General features: G+C 43.2%; 1 protein-coding gene across 1 annotated transcript in view; it reads left to right on the top strand.

Moving 5' to 3' along the window:
* Positions 1-995: 995 nt before the first annotated feature.
* The window catches only part of LOC309549051 (alpha-1,4-N-acetylglucosaminyltransferase-like), a gene marked incomplete at its 5' end in the record, with an annotated part of 33390 nt that continues 15387 nt past the window's right edge, over positions 996-18998 (top strand). Inside the window, one exon of the mRNA XM_082249012.1 lies at positions 996-1451. Within this exon, the coding sequence (XP_082105138.1) occupies positions 996-1451 (456 nt within the window). The remainder of the gene's footprint in view (positions 1452-18998) is intronic.

The raw sequence follows: 18998 nt of genomic DNA, 5'->3' as shown, positions 1-18998 counted from the left end.
CGCGCGTGTGCCCGGTGGACCCGATATCCACCTGGCACTCGCGATCGTTCGTTAGAGCGGGAGAAAGGCAGGCGGCTGATGTAAACAAAGCCGCCTGTCATTCTTCCCTGTGTAAGAATGGAGATCACATGGTTCTGCTATGTAGGACCGTTGATCTCTGTTCTTACACCAGTAGCCACATCCAATCACAGTTAGAATCACGCCCCTAGGGGCACACCTAAGCCCTCCCTCTCAAAAAAAGTTAACCCCTTTGCTGCCAGTGTCATTTTTACAGTAACAGTGCATATAAATAGCACTGATTACTGTAGTAATGTCACTGGTACCCCCAAAAGTGTAAGAAATGTCAGTCAAGGGTCCGATCTGTCCACCGCAATGTCGCAGTCCCGCAAAAAATCGCAGAATGCCGCCATTACTCGTTAAAAAAAAACAACCAAAAATGACAAAAATCTTTCCCTTAGTTAGTAAACGCAATAACTTTTGCGCAAACCAATCAAAATACGCTTTTTGCGATTTTTTTTACCAAACCTATGTAGCATAAAACAAATTGGCCTAAAATATTAAAAAATTTTGATTTTTACATGGTTTTTTTGGGAATTTCATATAAAAAAATTTGAAAAATATTGTTATTTTTGCAAAATTGTCGCTCTTTTTTTTGTTTATAGTGCATGATCAAAAAATCGCACAGGTGATCAAATACCACCAAAAGAAAGCTCTGTTTGTGGGAAAAAAAGGACGTCAAATTCGTTTAGGTGCAGCGTCGCACGACCACGCAATTGTCCATTAAATTCACACAGTGCCGAATCGCAAAATAGACCCTGGACAGGAAGGGGGTAAAATCTTCCGGGGCTTACGTGGTTAACAATGTTAGCTGGGTATTATTAAATACACTGTATTAAGTATGACTTTAAACAATACTGACATTAGTAAAGGTACCCATAATATTTGATATACCTTTGTCTGTTCTTCCTACAGTGCCGCAATTGTAGTCTACAGCCATGCTGAGAAAAATAAGAATATTTGGCATTTTCTTGATGATTGCAGCATTGGGCTTTATCATCATGACTACTAAAGATAAAGGATATTACATCTTGGATTTCTTTACTTCTATTAAATCAGAAGTAGTAACCATGGATCATGATAATGAAACATCCCGTTTGTTTAGTGCAAACACCATTCTAAGAGAAGGAAATGGAATCTTATTTATGGAGACCACAGACAGAATGGATCCACCATCCCTGGTACTGTGTGCCATTGAATCAGCTGCACGAGTCTACCCTGACCGACCGGTGGCCTTCTTCATGAAAGGACTGGAGGACATTACCACAGAAGAAGATGAGAAGAGAGCAAGACAACATTATCCAACCCTGTCCTCTTTTGACAATGTTTACCTCTTCCCACTGAGAATGGATCAATTATTTAATAACACGCCTCTTAAGCCGTGGTTTGATAAGGTAAATTATAGTCTAAGTAGGGGGACCTTTGGGGAAAGCCAAGGTTTGGATGGTTGTAGATAAAAATCTAGCTACTATCACTCTGCAGGAAGCTCTTAAATTAGAACTATGGGAAAAACTTTTTTTTTTTTTTCATTTTTTGATAGAGCAAGGGAGGGTTATAAGTCCCTATCAGATTTTTTTTTCGCCATCTCTGTCCCATTGTGGAGATTTTCTTTCACTTCCTGTCCCATAGCCAAACAGGAAGTGAGAAGAAAACCTTTTGCAAATTAGAGGAGTTCTTCGGGGACCCCTAGGTCAGCAGAACTAGTGTCCCCATCGGAAGAATTCCCCTCTATTAGGCTACGTTCACATGTAGGTGTTTTGGGGGCGTTTTTCTGCTCTAGGATCAGTTCTCAAAACGCCCAACAAGACAAATCCTATTCATTTCAATGGCTCCTGTTCACATCTGAGCGTTTTGAGGCCGTGAGCAAAACGCCCAACGCTCAAAAAAGTACATGAGCTTCTTTTTTGGGCAGATCACACGCGTTTTTCATTTGTCTCTATTCAATCTAAAAACGCCTGTAAAACGCCTGAAAAAACGCCCATAAAAACGCCTGTAATAGCAACGCCAAGATGGGAACGTAGCCTTTGTTTTCTGGGGACAACCCAAAATTTGAGGTTTTCTTTTACTTTCACTTTCAATGATAATGGTAAACAGGACAAAGAGATGGTGAATTTCATTAACCGCTTGCCGACCGCCGCACGACTATTTACTGCGGCAGTCAGCCTCTTACAGGCAAAGTGACGTAGGGGTACGTCGCTCGCCCACAACCCTGTAGGCCTGTAGGCTCCTGCCCCCCCTGGTGAGCCAGTGCGTGTGACCGGCGGTTCCGATGTCCGCTGGCCACTCGTGATCTCCCGCAGGAGAGGGAGAAAGACAGACGGCTGATGTAAACACAGCCGTCTGTCATTTTCACTAAAGAAATCACAGAGGCTATGCGATCCTGCTATGTACAAGACTCTGGTCCGGCCACATCTGGAGTATGCTGTCCAGTTCTGGGCACCGGTCCTCAGAAAGGATGTGCTGGAACTGGAGAAAGTCCAGAGAAGGGCAACAAAAATAATTAGGGGAATGGAGGACATCAGCTATGAGGAAAGACTACAAGCACTGAACCTATTCTCTCTGGAGAAGAGACGATTGAGGGGGGATATGACATCAATGTACAAATACTGTACTGGCGACCCTAGCATAAGGAACAAACTATTCAGAGAAAGGAAATACAATAAGACACGTGGCCACTCACTAAAACTAGAGGAAAGGCGGTTTAACCTTAAAGTGCGTAAGGGGTTCTTCACTGTAAGAGCGGTAAGGATGTGGAATTCTCTTCCACAAGCAGTAGTATCAGCAGGGAGCATTGATAGTTTCAAAAAACTATTAGATGGACACCTTAAAGACCACAACATACAGGGGTATACAATGTACGGTTAAAAGCAAACACACACACACATCATAGGTTGAACTGGATGGACTGATGTCTTTTTTCAACCTCACTAACTATGTAACTATGTAAGCCACGCCCCCCACCATTAGAATCACGCCCCTAGGGACATACCTAACCCCTTGATCACCAGTAAAGTTAACCCCTTCCCTGCTAGTGTAATTTTTACAGTAACAGTGCATATTTATAGCACTAATTACTGTAGTAGTGTCAAAAATGTCAGTCAGGGGTCCGATCTGTCCGCCGCAATGTCACAGTCCCGGAAAAAAAAATCGTAGATCGCCGCCATTACTAGTTAAAAAAAACAATAAAAATGACATAAATCTTTCCCGTAGTTAGTAAACGCAATAACTTTTTCACAAACCAATCAAAATACGCTTATTGCGATTTTTTTTTTTTACCAAAAATATGTAGCAGAAAACAAATTGGCCTAAAATGTTAAAAAATTTTGATTTTTACATTTTTTTGAGAATTTCATATAAAAAAATTTGAAAAATATTGTCATTCTTTCAAAATTGTCGCACTTTTTGTTTTACAGCGCAAAAAATAAAAATTGCACAGGTGATCAAATACCACCAAAAGAAAGCTCTGTTTGTGGGAAAAAAAAGGACATCAATTTAATTTGGGTACAGCGTCGCACAACTGTGCAATTGTCCGTTAAAGTCACGCAGTGCCGAATCGCAAAATAGGGCCTGGTCTTTGAGCAGCCAAATCCTCCGGGGCTTAAGTGGTTGACGGAGGCACAGACAGCAATAAAAGCTGACCGACGTTCTAATCCCACACCACTCTATCCAAAACTAAAAAAAAATAAATGTTTGCCTTTAGTTATACTTTAGGTGTTTTAAAGTAAACTTGTCTTGAGAAAAATACAGTGGTTACTAGGAGTAAGAGAAATGGAGAATTTTTACATTTCTGAGATTCTTGCAAATATCTCGAAATTATCATGAACTTTAATCATTCTGATAAAAATGCATTTGAGTCAGATGAGAAGGTGAAATTAGGATGCATTTTAAGGGTGCAATAGGGTTGAACTAGCTCTTGAGGGCTACAGAAGCTCATTTCAACTTCCCTTGCCCTTTTTTTTTCCTGCTGACTTCTCCAGCGCTGCCATCTCGGATGTGGGCAGCTGAAGCCAGCGCGTCCTCTTCTCCGTCCTCTTCCGTGTCCTCTTTTCCCAGAATGCGCCTGCATCGGCCCCACTCGTCACTTTCGGTGCGCGAGCGTCATCCCTCCACAGCTTCTGGGCATGCCCAGAAGCTGTTTAGCAGGGAATGAGGCGCCGCACTGGAAGTGATGAGCGGCGCCGGTGCAGGTGCATTGATTCCTGGGAGCGATGACGTTCAGCACCCAGGAATCAATGCAAAGAGGAAGTGACGGCGCGGGCTGCGGCTGCCGAGGGAGGAAGTGGAAGAAAGGTGACTATCCATTTATTTTTTCAGGTGACCAAAAGCAAGCGGATGGCCCAAAATCGATTATGTCGATTTAAGGTCCTCCCTGGATAATATTTTGCTGAAGGTCACTAATATACAATATGGCAAGTGAAAGTAATTTATTCTAATAATTCAGCATTAATCTACTTTGAAGGAAAGTTGTACCTATACTAAAATACCTGGCGTAGGCATTAGGTAGTTGTGAGATGCTTAGAAATAAGTTGTGTGTTCTTGGGAAATGAGTGTTGTGCACTGTGGCGTAGCCTACAGTCACTGGCATCAGGGCAGCCTTAAAGTGATTGTAAAGTCAGAAGGTTTCCTAATTTAATGCTTTCTATGCATTAAGATAAAAAGCCTTCTGTGTTTAGCAGCCCCCCCCCTAGCCCCCCTAATACTTACCTGAGCCCTATCTCTATCCAGCGATGTCCACGAGTGCCTCAGCCATCCGGGACTCTCTCTCCTGATTGGCTGAGGCACAGCAGCGGCGTCATTGGCTCCTGCTGCTGTCAGTCAAAGTCAGTTAGCCAATCAGAAGAGAGAGGGGACGGGACCAAACCGCAGCTTCGTGTCCGAATGAATACACGGACTGCGGGCTTGCTATGGGGGGCTCTTAACAGGTGGGAGGGGCCTGGAGCTCCAGCCAGGGACCCGAGAAGAGGAAGATTTGGGCTGCTAGAGCAGGTAAGTATAACACGTGTGTTATTTTAATAGAAAAAAAAAAGAGACTTTATAATTACGTTAATAGCATCATGGGTCTCTGGGAAAAAGTCATGTATTGGGGCTCCTACCAGCCTGCCTCAGTTTGGGGAGGGCTGTAAGGTTCTGGCACTCTCAGTGCCTCCTATCACATCATTTCCGGGTGCTTTCCATCTACCTAGATAGATGAAGCACATATAGGTGTGTTTCCCTTTAAGAGTGCTGACATCATCACTGAGCGCCGGACTGAACAGCTATTTAAATCACCAGCTCTCACTCACATGTGTTCGTTCAACCTGCTTTGTGCCTTGATGCTAACCTGTCTTGAAGCTCTCATGCTTGCAAGCATACCTAGCTGTCGGAACCACGCTGCGCTGATCCCTGTATCCCGCTACCGGATCATCCGCTCTTGTCGAACCTCTCCTCTGCTACATTGCTACTAGTGATAAGTACCCCACAGGGGAAACCTCAATAACCTTCATACTAAAGCTTACACTGTCTAGCTCTGCATACTAAGGACTGTTACTACATCTGCACTATCTAGATTGCTAGCTCTTGAGCCTACTATCATCTGCTCTTGCACTGGGTTAGTCTCTCCTGTATGTCATCTGCTATCCTATCATCTGCTACCATACATGATTGCTAACCTATCTGCATCCCACCTGTTACTATCTCATTCTCAAGAACATTCCTCTCAAGCGTCTGTCACCTATCGTCTCTACTCAACCTGTCTCTTCAGCCTATCACCTCTATACTACTATATACATAGATCACTCCAGGAACTTCTTATTGAGTGTGTATATTTACTTGCTGAATTGAGATCATCCACACATGATGAGTCTTTGGGAGTTGGGATTGGTGTCTCAGCGTTTCTCTACATGACTACTGAAGTGGAATATTTCTGCAGCTGTAAATCCACATCATACATAAAACGCAGGAGCGTTACAGATTGAACGAACCAGATAAAATGGATTCAGCAGAAATGACCACTCAGGTGACACAGTTAACACAACAAGTAACTGCGTTAATACACACACTTACTGAATTAAAAGAAGACAATCAGGCTCTGACGCAGCAGGTGGCCAGACTGACACAGCCTACTGCTGCTCAACCCCCAGAACCTCTTGTCCTTCTACCAGACAGGTTTGATGGTTCCCGTTCCTCTTTTCTTTTTTTTCGTATGGATTGTGAGCTCCTATTTATCCTTAAGCCTAGGACCTATCATAATGACTTTATTAAAGTGCATGCTGCCATTAATTTGCTTTCTGGCAAAATGAAAACGTGGGCATACGAGAAACTGCAAGAAAAAAGTCAGATCCTAGACAATTGGGAATCATTTGCAATTGCCATGCACTCCCAGTGTCTCCCCTCCCAAAAATCTACTCCTAAACCTGCTCCAGGTAACCGCAGACCCCGGCTACCTAGGGAAAAAAGGAAACCAAATGAATATGGTGATCCTGCCTAGTCATGGTCCAAGCCTGCCTTAAACAGTCAGCCTTGTCACTCTGACACATCTCATTTGAACCCTGATCCTACAGAGATGGATGAGGAGCCTATGGAGATTGGTGCCGTACATGCTAAGTTGTCCTTACAAAAAAAAAAAGATCACAGGAGAATCTGTGGCTTTTGTTTTTATTGTGGAGAAGGGGGACATTTCATTACATCCTGCCCAACCAGACCCCATAGGCCTAAGGCTCTCCCAATGGAGGCCAGGCGAATCCGAACGGTCTTCCCTGAAAAACAGCCTGGAAATTACCAAGGCTGTTGCCAGCCCTGTCCCCGTCCTATACCAAAAAAGGGCACCCAGACTTTGACAAATATTGGAATAGATATTCCTTCAACTCCAGTGAACTCGATACCACGTTCTAAAAAACCTCCTGTACCACCTCCTGAGGATACTCTTATTTTTGCAAGCACATTTTTAGCTTCCAATGAAAACATTGAGATTCTTGCACCTGACTGCGTACGCGCTTCTAATGGCACGGTGGTATGTAGGAAGGATCTGAGGATGTTTGAAGAAGCATTGGTTGCTAGGACTACTAGGATTACTTCGGATGGTTATGCGTCCGATTCTAGTGAGGGGTTCATGTAGCAGATACCCTAACAACAAGTCCTATCCGATTCTCAGATCGGTTACCAACCTGATCCGATTCTCATATCGGCAACAAGTGATCCGATTCTCAGATCGGTTACCAACCTGATCCGATTCTCATATCGGCAACAAGAGATCCGATTCTCACATCGGTTACCAACCTGTTTCGATTCTCATATCGGCAACAAGTGATCCGATTCTCACATCGGTTACCAACCTGATCCGATTCTCATATCGGCAACAAGTGATCCGATTCTCACATCGGTTACCAACCTGATCCGATTTTCATATCGGCAACAAGTGATCCGATTCTCAGATCGGTTACCAACCTGATCCGATTCTCATATCGGCAACAAGTGATCCGATTCTCACATCGGTTACCAACCTGATCCGATTCTCAGATCGGCAACAAGTGATCCGATTTTCATATCGGCAACAAGTGATCCGATTCTCAGATCGGTTACCAAACCTGATCCGATTCTCATATCGGCAAAAAGTGATCCGATTCTCAGATCGGTTACCAACCTGATCCGATTCTCAGATCGGTTACCAACCTGATCCGATTCTCATATCGGCAACCATTTTTTTTTTTCCGATTTTCACATCGGCAACCAGTATTATCCGATTCTCGTATCGGCAACCAGTCTTATCCGATTCTCGCATCGGCAACCAGTCTTATCCGATTCTCATATCGGTAACCAGTCTTATCCGATTCTCGTATCGGCAACTAGTATTATCCGATTCTCGTATCGGCAACCAGTCTCATCCGATTCTCGCATCGGCAACTAGTCTTATCCGATTCTCGTATCGGCAACCAGTCTTATCCGATTCTCGTATCGGCAACCAGTCTTATCCGATTCTCGTATCGGCAACCAGTCTTATCCGATTCTCGTATCAGCAACCAATCTTATCCGATTCTCGTATCGGCAACCAGTCTTATCCGATTCTCGTATCGGCAACCAGTATTTTCCGATTCTTATATCGGCAACCAGCCTTAGAGGCCTTCCGGAGCCGGCCTTAAGGGGGGGGGGGGTACTGTAAGGTTCTGGCACTCTCAGTGCCTCCTATCACATCATTTCCGGGTGCTTTCCATCTACCTAGATAGATGAAGCACATATAGATGTGTTTCCCTTTAAGAGTGCTGACATCATCACTGAGTGCCGGACTGAACAGCTATTTAAATCACCAGCTCTCACTCACATGTGTTCGTTCAACCTGTTTTGTGCCTTGATGCTAACCTATCTTGAAGCTCTCATGCTTGCAAGCATACCTCGCTGTCGGAACCACGCTGCGCTGATCCCTGTATCCCGCTACCGGATCATCCGCTCTTGTCGAACCTCTCCTCTGCTACATTGCTACTAGTGATAAGTACCCCACAGGGGAAACCTCAATAACCTTCATACTAAAGCTTACACTGTCTAGCTCTGCATACTAAGGACTGTTACTACATCTGCACTATCTAGATTGCTAGCTCTTGAGCCTACTATCATCTGCTCTTGCACTGGGTTAGTCTCTCCTGTATGCCATCTGCTATCCTATCATCTGCTACCATACATGATTGCTAACCTATCTGCATCCCACCTGTTACTATCTCATTCTCAAGAACATTCCTCTCAAGTGTCTGTCACCTATCGTCTCTACTCAACCTGTCTCTTCAGCCTATCACCTCTATACTACTATATACATAGATCACTCCAGGAACTTCTTATTGAGTGTGTATATTTACTTGCTGAATTGAGATCATCCACACATGATGAGTCTTGGGAGTTGGGACGGGTGTCTCAGCGTTTCTCTACATGACTACTGAAGTGGAATATTTCTGCAGCTGTAAATCCATATCATACATAAAACGCAGGAGCGTTACAAGGGCACATTACAAGAGGAAAAAGCAGCACAATACAGGGAGGCCAGGAAGGCATAGGGGGTGGAAAGGAGAAATTAATACAGGAGGGCCATGAGGGCAAAGGGGGCAGGAGGGCACAGTACAGGGGCGGTAGGAGGGTACAGTATGGGAAGGGCAGGGGGGCACATTATGAGGGGTTAAGAGTGCACAGTGCAGAAGGGCACAGTACCGGGGGTGCAGGAAGGCATAGCATGGGGGGTAGGCGGGAGGACACAGTACAAAGGGGGTCAGAAGGACAAAGTATAAGGGGCAGACAGGCACAGTACAGAGGGCAGGGGGGCACAGTACAGAGGGGGCAGGAGGGCACAGTATAGGGTGCATACATTAATAATAAAGATACGGTCTGTCTCCTCAGTCAGAGAATAGGAGAGAAGCTGCTGTCACAGATCTGATCTGCTCTGTAAGGCTGTCATTGGGCTAGATCTACAATCAGAATGACATTTGTCCCCTTCTACCCCCCCCCCCCAAGATTCTGGCATTTTGCAGGGGTTAAGAAAGAACCTCCGGGGTGGAAGATTTTACTACTGCTGCTTGTGTGGGTGGGATGTTTTCTGCTCCGATCCCCACTGGCCCTCCTCTTCTATTCATCCCATGTATTGGACAAAGTACATTTTTTGCCCACACACACAGCAGCAGTGGTAAAATGCCCCACCTTGGAGGTTCTTCCTTAACCTCTGCAAAGCACTGGAAACTGTGAGAGGAAAGGTGGGTGGGGGATGGGTAGATGTCATTCCAATTGTAGATTTAGCCCAGTGACTTGCTGTTGTTGTCTCCACAGCCCAGATAGCGAGACCCTGCTCAGGACATGGCCATCCTGGGACAGCTTAGTAAAAAGTATGACTGTCCCGGCAAATCCAGGACAGTTGGCAAGTATGATGTAATGCAAGATTATCATGGGGCTTCTGGGCAGTGCCCATGCATTAGGACGTCCCTGACGAGCATGTTTTCTCTAGGAGGTATTCCAGGTCGTAATTACTAATCAAAGAAGTACTGCTATCATCAAAAAAATAAAAATAAAAAACCTGCATCCTCAGAACTCTAACCCTCAGATAATCCACAGGAAGGCAAAACACCCTGTAAATGCATGGACCAGGATATTTCTACAGGGAAAAAATCCTTCTTGATTCCTTGACACCCAGATTCTCACTGGTTTAAGAATCTGCAATGTTATATATTTTTTTTATCATCTTTATTTGTATTAAGATATTTTCCCAATCAATTAAAAAAAAAAAATCACAACGTTATTTCTTATAAATATTAATAGTTATATATATGTTGTGCATTTAGAAACACAATAAGCTTTTTTTTGGAAACATAGTTAACTTGTTTCTGTGGAAATCTGTTATGCATTTTCACAATACTTACTGTAAAGAAGCCTTTCTGTATGTGCCAGTCAAACCTCCTTTCTTTCAGGTGCAAAGAGTGCCCCTTGTCATCGGTCATGACCCTAAAGTAATTGTAAAGTCTAGTTTAAAAAAAATAAAAAATAGCAAAACATGATATACTTATCTTCTCCATGCATTTGGTTTTGCACCCTCTTCTCGGGTCCCTCATTGGGATGGGATCACCCCGCTGTTTTTTTATTTTTTATTTTTTTTCATTTTTTTTTTTGTTTTTTTAATTGACATTTGTTTTGAGTACATTCTGGTGTCAGACGGAAATCCCGCTGACAGCAGATGAGTCATGGTTGTTAAGGACGCCAGCGGCCGTCCGCTCCTTAACAACCAGCTATTTTGATTTCTGAATATACAAAAGGAATGGCGAAGAAAGGAAATTAATTCTGAAATTCCGAAAAAAAAATTGTCCAATATTGCGTCAATGGGCAAATTTTATTTTTGTTATTTTGGAATTTGTTTTGTATTTTTTGTATTGTTTATTCAGAATATAATTTAATAGTAAAAACAAAAAAACAGTGTGGGCCCTCGCCCCCAATCCATACCAGGCCCCATGAAAAAAGATTGCGTGGGGTCCCTCCCAAAATCCATATCACACCCTTATCCAAGCATGCAGCCTGGCAGGCCAGTAAAAGGAGGGGGGGTGATTTCCCCCCTCCTTAACCTTACTAGGCCACATACCCTTAACATGGGGGGGGGGGGGTTAGGACAGAGGGCTCTACCCCCTAACCCCAAAACACCTTGTCCCCATGTTGATGGGGCAAGGGCCTCGTTTCCATAACCCTGGCCCAGTGGTTGTGGAGGTCTGTGGGCAGGGGGCTTATTGGAATCTGGAAACCCCCTTTAAAAAGGGGGCCCCCAGATCCCAGCCTCCCCATCTGAATGAGTATGCCCCTACTCATTCAAGAAAAAAGTGTAAAAAGTAAATAAAAGCACAAGCTTTTGAGCACAAGTCCTTTATAAAAAAAATAAAGGATCCATCTTAGATCCATCGACACCGCAGACGTGAAAAATAAAAACCTCCGATCCCGCCAGCTCCACCGTCTGACAGTTCTTAATCAGCTAAGGGGCGGGGTTACCAGATAACATTACCGTTGGCCTCGTCCCCTTGTGACATCGACCCAGCACGCCCCTGTCAATGATGTTATAAGGGGTGGGGGTCAGCCGATGTCATTGTGTGGCCCCGCCCCTTAGTTATTTAAGAACTGTCAGACAGCGGTAGCTTTTGTCGAGACCGGAGGTTGTTTTTCTTTCAGGTCAGTGGTAGCAGCAGATATCATGATTGACGTTGGATCTACTACAGGGGGCATTTATTTATTTATTTGTTTGTTTTTTAACAAGGAAATGTCAAAAACAGTCACTTTGGGCCTGATTCATAGTACGGCGAATTGGCGTTTCGGCGGGATTTTGCGAACCGGCGATTGTTTAAGTCTGAAATTGGTATTCAAAGAACGGCGGGCGGAAAATAGCGCCTAGTGTGAGATTCATTAAGATGCAATATGGTCAGAGCGCGCGCGACTTAAAACCACGCCAGCTAAAAGCTCGACTAAAGTTTAGCCAAATTTTCCCCTGTACCCCCAAAAATCCCAAATCACTGTGGAAGGTGTGGAAGTCAATTTGGAGATGACTTGCGTTTAAAAAATGTCAAAAACTGACTTAGAAAGAGAGATATCTGCGAAAGTGTAGAAAGGTTAAACAGCTCCTCCAGCCCCGAGCTGCGAACGCGCGAATGTGCGCATGCGCAACGCCAAATAGGCTCAAAAAATTTCGCCAGCGCGATTTTGGGCCAATTTTTTTTTGAATACCGCTTGGAAATCCGCTGTCTCGCCCATAGAAAATGGCAAAAACCGGCGGAATTGGAAAAACATGCACACTTCCAACAAGGGATCCCTTAGTAAACACCATCACATTCCATACACCTTTCCTGCTAACTCAGAAATCATAACAGTCAAATCTACAGTGTTTATATAGAACCTCCACATTATCGGAAAAAACCCACAAAATATTACATTGGGGAACGGGTCGTCAGATAGAACAAAAATAGATGGAAAACATATTTCAAAGAAAGATTATTAGCATTTCACACATATCAAGGAAATGTCACAATTTTGACAATATTTTATGTGTTTCAAAAGAATTTTTTTCGAAATATATTGCAAATACTACATTTTCTTCCATATGGGTATGGCCAAGTGTTACCATTTTACTACACATTTAACTGAAGGTATATATATATATATCCCTCATACTTGGCTAATTAGCAAAGTATGCCCAACAAACAAATAGAGCTTTAGCTCACAATATTGCTACATATTGACTGGCATCTTTTGTATTTTGTTCATGTCTTTAGATTAAAAGTTTGCTGATACACATGCCTTTTTCAAACATGAACAAAATTAATGATGTCAACATTTGGAGGATTGGAGATATCCAAGTGTTGCCCATACAGAGGGCTCCTTCCGGATTCAAACTTAAAAACCTACAGCAGGAAGGCAGACTCCCTAATCATTGTGCTATTTCTCAGTGAGCGTTGGGTGTTTTCCTCATGCCGGCAAAATGCTCACATGGGAACAGGGGCCATTAAACTGAATAGGATTGGATTTTTTGCCTGTTTTGGGAGTTGATCCTTGAGCTGTACAAATCCCCCTCAAACGCCCCCAAATGGGCTACGTTCACATGTACGTGTTTGTGGTCTGTTTTTGGGGCTTTTTTAGGTGATTTCATATAACAATGCCTGCCCAAAAAATGCATGTCAAAACGCCTGTGAAAACGCCAGCCAAAACGCCCATAAGAACGCCTGATATAATTGCCACGCCAAATTTAGGGATGTTCATGAGTGATGAGTCAGATTGTTGGCTTACATATCTGGTCAATCGTCACAATCTCACTTCCCAAATCCCAAAAGGTGTGTTTCAATTGTTTCCCTAAATATATATTTCTCTCTCTCTCGCTCTCTCATGTAATTGTATATATATGTATGTATTCCTGTATCTAAACATTCTAAATAATGACTAGCAAACTTGAAGAGAGAATTTTATCAATTCACATATATACACACCTACATACATACACACATGGATTTGGGCTGTTTAGGTCTCTCTCCTCCTCCTCATTTCTATTTCCCTTGTTTTGGCAACTGAGCATGCTCCAAAACACACAGGACACACACAGTTAATTTTTTGACTGGGCGTTACCATTCTGGGTGTGTGTTTGCTTTGATTATATATAGCTCACTCAGACATCAGGAAAGATTTGACCTACGAAGAGGTCCAATATATTTGTGTGTCACATGCTTTATGGTTAACATTTGTGGGCCTTTGTTATTTATGGAGGTGAGATTTGGCTGTGTTGTGTGTTGACTCTCTGTAAGTATTTATTGCTGTTAACATAATAGTGTATTGTTCTGTCAATCTGCACATGCATCTGTTGATTATGGGCTCTTTGTCGATGTATATGGTCTAAATGTTGTACAAAGGTTGTTTTTGTTTGAAAAATACAAATCTGTGGCTTCAATGGGATAGTGTGGAGACTGTGCCAAAAATATGTCATGTGAAATGTTTGAGCTGTGTATTTGTGTAATAAACAGCATGTTTACAATCTTTTTTCCAAATGTCTTCATGTGTCTAAATAAAGTTTTCTGGTGTCCACAAATGTATGTATTTGTATTTCTTTTTGTAAGTTAAATATGCTTAATGGTTGTGTATGTTGACTATTGTTCGCGAATTCGCTAATATACAAACCCGCGTTCTCACATTTATACATGAAACCGGAAACGAAACTTTTGGTGCGTGCACACGTTTCCGGAAATTGTCCAGGCCCTCTCGCAAGTGTGTGCATCATGGCTCCTGCGCTCTATACTGCCGAAATAGTGGCATTTGTGTGTAAGGTAAGGAGGGGGTGTGAATGTGCGGGGTGCGGGATGGGGGATGGGGGATGGGGGATGGGGGCTGGGTGGGTCGCTTATCTAGCGGGTGTGCAATAAACTTTTGGTCTGCTGATCTGCGCATGCACTTTCTGCCTATTAGACGTGATCTAGAAGCTTCCTGTTATAGAAACTTCCTAGATGTGAACCTGTTCCCTACACATATATATATATATATATATATATATATATATATATATATATATATATGTGTATACACACACAAAATATATATTATAGAAAATATATATATTAGAGAATATATATATATATATATATATATATACTATGTATATATTATATACAATATATACAATATATACAATATATACATTATATACATTATATACAATATATACATTATATACATTATATACAATATATATATTATAGAATATTTTATATACCATATATTAGTGTATATAATAGGGAACAGGTTCACATCTCTGAACTTTCTATATAGATATAGATAGGCATACCCTGCTTTAAGTACACTCACTTTATATACAATCGTGAGTAAGGACACAGCTTGTTCAGCTTGCCATGACACTGCTCACAAACCATAAGTGACAGGGATAAGAAACTTAGGGAGCAACGAGAGGGTACCCAGTTACCCAGGACTACACCATATCCATTTTGTGGCTGGCCAGCTTGCCTAGGTAATCTATCATGTCATAGTCCTGGATCCCCTTAACATGCTCCCACATGGTTTGGGAGTAAGGCTATGTCAATGTGGCCAAAATTTACAATGGAGCTGGTGTATTTTCATGCATTGAGAAAAGAAAAAAGGGATTGCTTCACTTTAAGTACATTTTCAGTTTACATACATGCCCTGGTCCCATTGTGTACTTAAAGTGGGGTATGCCTGTATATAGTAATAAACACAATTATCTGTGACAGATTGCTCTAACGCTTTGGAATCTGTCTAGATAAAGACAAATGTATTGACCCTTTTCATATATGCAAGATTAGAAACATTATATTCCCTAAATACATAATGCCAAAAATTATTGCCTTACATACATCCATACACACTGCAAGCTCTGCACCGTTTGTCTTGTCTGACACTCTTACCATCATAAGCTGGATCTGCACACAGCAGCTAATTGGTTCACCTGAGATGGAATCAGTGATCACAAAAATCTGAAATGGTCATGTCTTCAAAGGATTGCCTTGAACAAATCACCTCTAAAAGAAACACATGAGTGTATAATCACTTGTCTTAATGGATCACATTCCCAACACACCCATCTCACACTGCCATATGATAATGAATGGGGGTGTCCATTGCAAGTTAAATACACCCCCAGATCCCATTGCTTTGTAAATTGACAGATCTAACTGGAATCTGATGGCACTGCTGTGAACCACTATGCCATCAAATTCTGCTGGGGACCTTTAAAAAGGATTATGTGTGATTGTGTGGATAATTATGCCACCTTAAATTCGCATCTCCCACATACCATGTGCAACTCTTGCAGGAATTGCGAATCAAGGATAATTCAGCACAGCATAATGAACAGACACATTGAGGAGTGTAGGAGCACACCGTCAGATTCCCCGATCACACTATGGGGTTTTAACTCCTCCATAATTTTGCCACTTTGGAAACCAAGTGCTTACTTTATGTATACTTTTTAGACGGAACTCCAATTTCTAATAGGGTGATATCATTGCATGAGATTTCCCCTCACTTCCTGTCTTAGTGTCACCAAGACAGGAAGTGAGGGGAATATCACTGTGGGGAAATGGCTTGCAATTGTTGCCTTATAATGTCCATAGTATATATAAAAGGAAAGAATTGCTGGCTATATCCCCACGGGAGATTCCCTCACTTCCTGTCCTGGTGACACCAAGACAGGAAGTGAGGGGAAATCTCCTGCAATGATATAACACTGTTACATGTTCTAGTTATGTAGCAAACTTAAGAATATACAAAGCAAACATCTTTTTTTCCCATTTTGGCAAAATCATGGATTAATTAAAAAACTATCTTTGTTTGTCCCGTGGCTTGCAGGAAAAACATTTCGCCTTGATTCCACCATCAACACAGACAGGGGAAACCCTCCTGCGGAGCCATTGTGTTCTCCCGGTGATGCCCCTGCCAGGAAAACACAGTGATTATTGCTAGTGGCTACAAGAGATGCTAGCGATAAGTGTGTGTAAAATCTGACAGACTGGTTGTACGTTGTCCTCAAGGTGATCGATCAATCAACTTGGGTACCTTCAGCCTGGCCATACATAGTTTAAATCTGCATCTCAAATGAAGCAATCCCATTTACATATAACACTCCATAAAGGAGAATGGAGGGGCTTATCAGGTCTGCGTCAAAAATTAACAGCCACACCCAATCAGACAGCTCATGTTAAAAGGGACCTGAAAAGCAATCTGCATAGCTTGCTTTTCCAAGCATTGGCTAGTTGAGTGAGCCTGGACTAATAACAGTCACTGTAATGCTACCCATACTGCTGTCCTTTTAACATGGTGACAAAAGTTGATACCTATGCTACATGTGTGTAAAGTTACTTTCACCCTGCTAAATGGACAGCAATAAGGTTGTAAATACAGTGACTGCCTGACCCCCCCCTGATGGCGGCCCTGGGTGTGTCATGAAAGGCCAATTGAGAAAATGGCTATATCATGTAGAGGAAATCACCAGTGTGGGGCAACCTATGTCATGGAGGTAGATTTGGACATTGATGTATATGTATCACCAGAAATGGAATTCTTTGTTCTACAATATCTCAAAGACGACCTAGCATGTTATTTGAAGACTGTACTATTTTGGACATACTTGGACTCAAACATACACTGCTCTTTCCACAGCTCCTCCTCCTCTGGGGGTATGATACCATTAATACGCATCTTCACCAAAAGCACAAGATGATGTGTCGTGTCCGGATGAGGCTGCAGCGGAGATTCCAGTTCCAGGCTGAGATGGTGGATCTGCAGCGGGCCTGGAGTGATGCCAAAAGGCGCTCACCCAGGCTCCTGCTAAAGGCTGTGGAGCAAATCTCCGGTAAGTAAAAATATACATTACATGTGACCAGATAGGTTACAATTTTTTGGGTAGGTGGACATGTGTTTAGCTATGCAACAACACTAATACCAACACCCCCCCCCCTCCCTCTCGCTCCTACCTTTCCTACCTCCATCAAGTGTCTCTTCACAACCTTTAATACTACTATGTACATTCGTATTTTTTATGTTTCTTTTTTTTCTTCTGCTTCTAGCCAAAGCGGACGGCCGGCACCCTCTTGTGCTTTTGGTGAAGAAGGGGAGGAGGAGGACTGCCACACTCAAGTATGCCTTACGAGACAGCGAGCCATTTCAGCAGCTGCAAATTGTGGATCGTAAGTAGAAAATAAAAATGGTAGAAATTTCAAATCTCTAATCACATTTTACAGAGCCCCCTTTACATCGGAGTCTCCAGACTTACTACACTGTAAGAGGGAAGTGTGAAGACTCTGATGTAAGGAGAGTTCTGGGAACCATTATTTGAGGGGGGAAGCTGGGGACTCTGGTGTAAAAGGGAACTCTGTGGTCCCCAAAGCTCCCCCATACATCTGAGCTTACAGAGACCCTCTTACACTTCCCTTCCTCAGTCCACCACAGTCAAGGGCACAACAAGTCCCACTGCAGAAGGCTACCTGCTTGGACTTGTAATGCTCTCTGTAGGGGAATGAGGAACTACTGCCTGCTATGCTAAGACTTGTAGTGCCCTCTGTTAGGGACTAAGGATTCCTCAGTCCTCAACATTCTAGGGCACTATAAGTCTCAGCATAGTGGGCTGTCATACCTCAGTCCCTCACAGCTCGGGTCAAAAACAACACAGTTAAACATCTAAAGGACAACTCCAAACAAAACTAACAATAATGGACAGAGTCCATATGCTCTATAATGTCAAAGACCCGCTACCACTCACCTTCCACCTCCGGTGCTGTCATTGTGTAGGGCAAAGGGCTCCATCTACACCATGTTTGGCTTTCAGGTCAGATAGGCAGGACTTGCTCAGCTCCACTCTCTTCCCTGGCAATTGACTCTGGCGTCATTGTGGATCTTTCCTCCTCTAGAAAACACCCAGGGGCCCTCTCCTTGTCCCCCAGCCACCCAGGGCCTTCTTCTCCTCCTCCTCCACCAACCATTTTCAGACTCTTCCAACTTCCCTGGGGCTACTCAACCCCTTTGCATAGTGGACACCACAAATCTATGACCAGCCTGCAAAATATCAAGTCTGGGCCTGGTTACCTGTATGTTCCGGGTCCAGGGCGGAGCTCTCCTCCCAGAGCAACAACTGATGATAGCAGAGTGAGTTGACCGGCCAGTCACTTCCTACTGGTGCAGGTACACACCTACCGATTCCTCAACATCTTAGGATAACATGATCAGACGGCCAATCCCCAGTCAGAGAAGGAGGAGTAAGTGTCAGCGGACAACAGACAACTGGCAGACGCAGTGAAGGGACTGCAGCACACTGCTGCAAATTTTAGATCCGAGGATTGAAAGCAATCTTTTACTTGGGAGATTTCCCTGACTGCGCCCTTCGAAATGTTGGTGCTCCGCCACTGGCCGCAAGGCCCCTGTAGGTGCGAGGCCTTAGGCGACCGCTTAATTTGCATGGTGCCCTC

This window comes from Pelophylax lessonae (assembly GCF_965119305.1).
Source record: "Pelophylax lessonae genome assembly, chromosome: 3".
Lineage (NCBI taxonomy): Eukaryota > Metazoa > Chordata > Amphibia > Anura > Ranidae > Pelophylax > Pelophylax lessonae.
The sequence above is the reverse complement of the archived record's forward strand: the minus strand, read 5'-3'. Positions and strand labels throughout refer to the sequence as shown.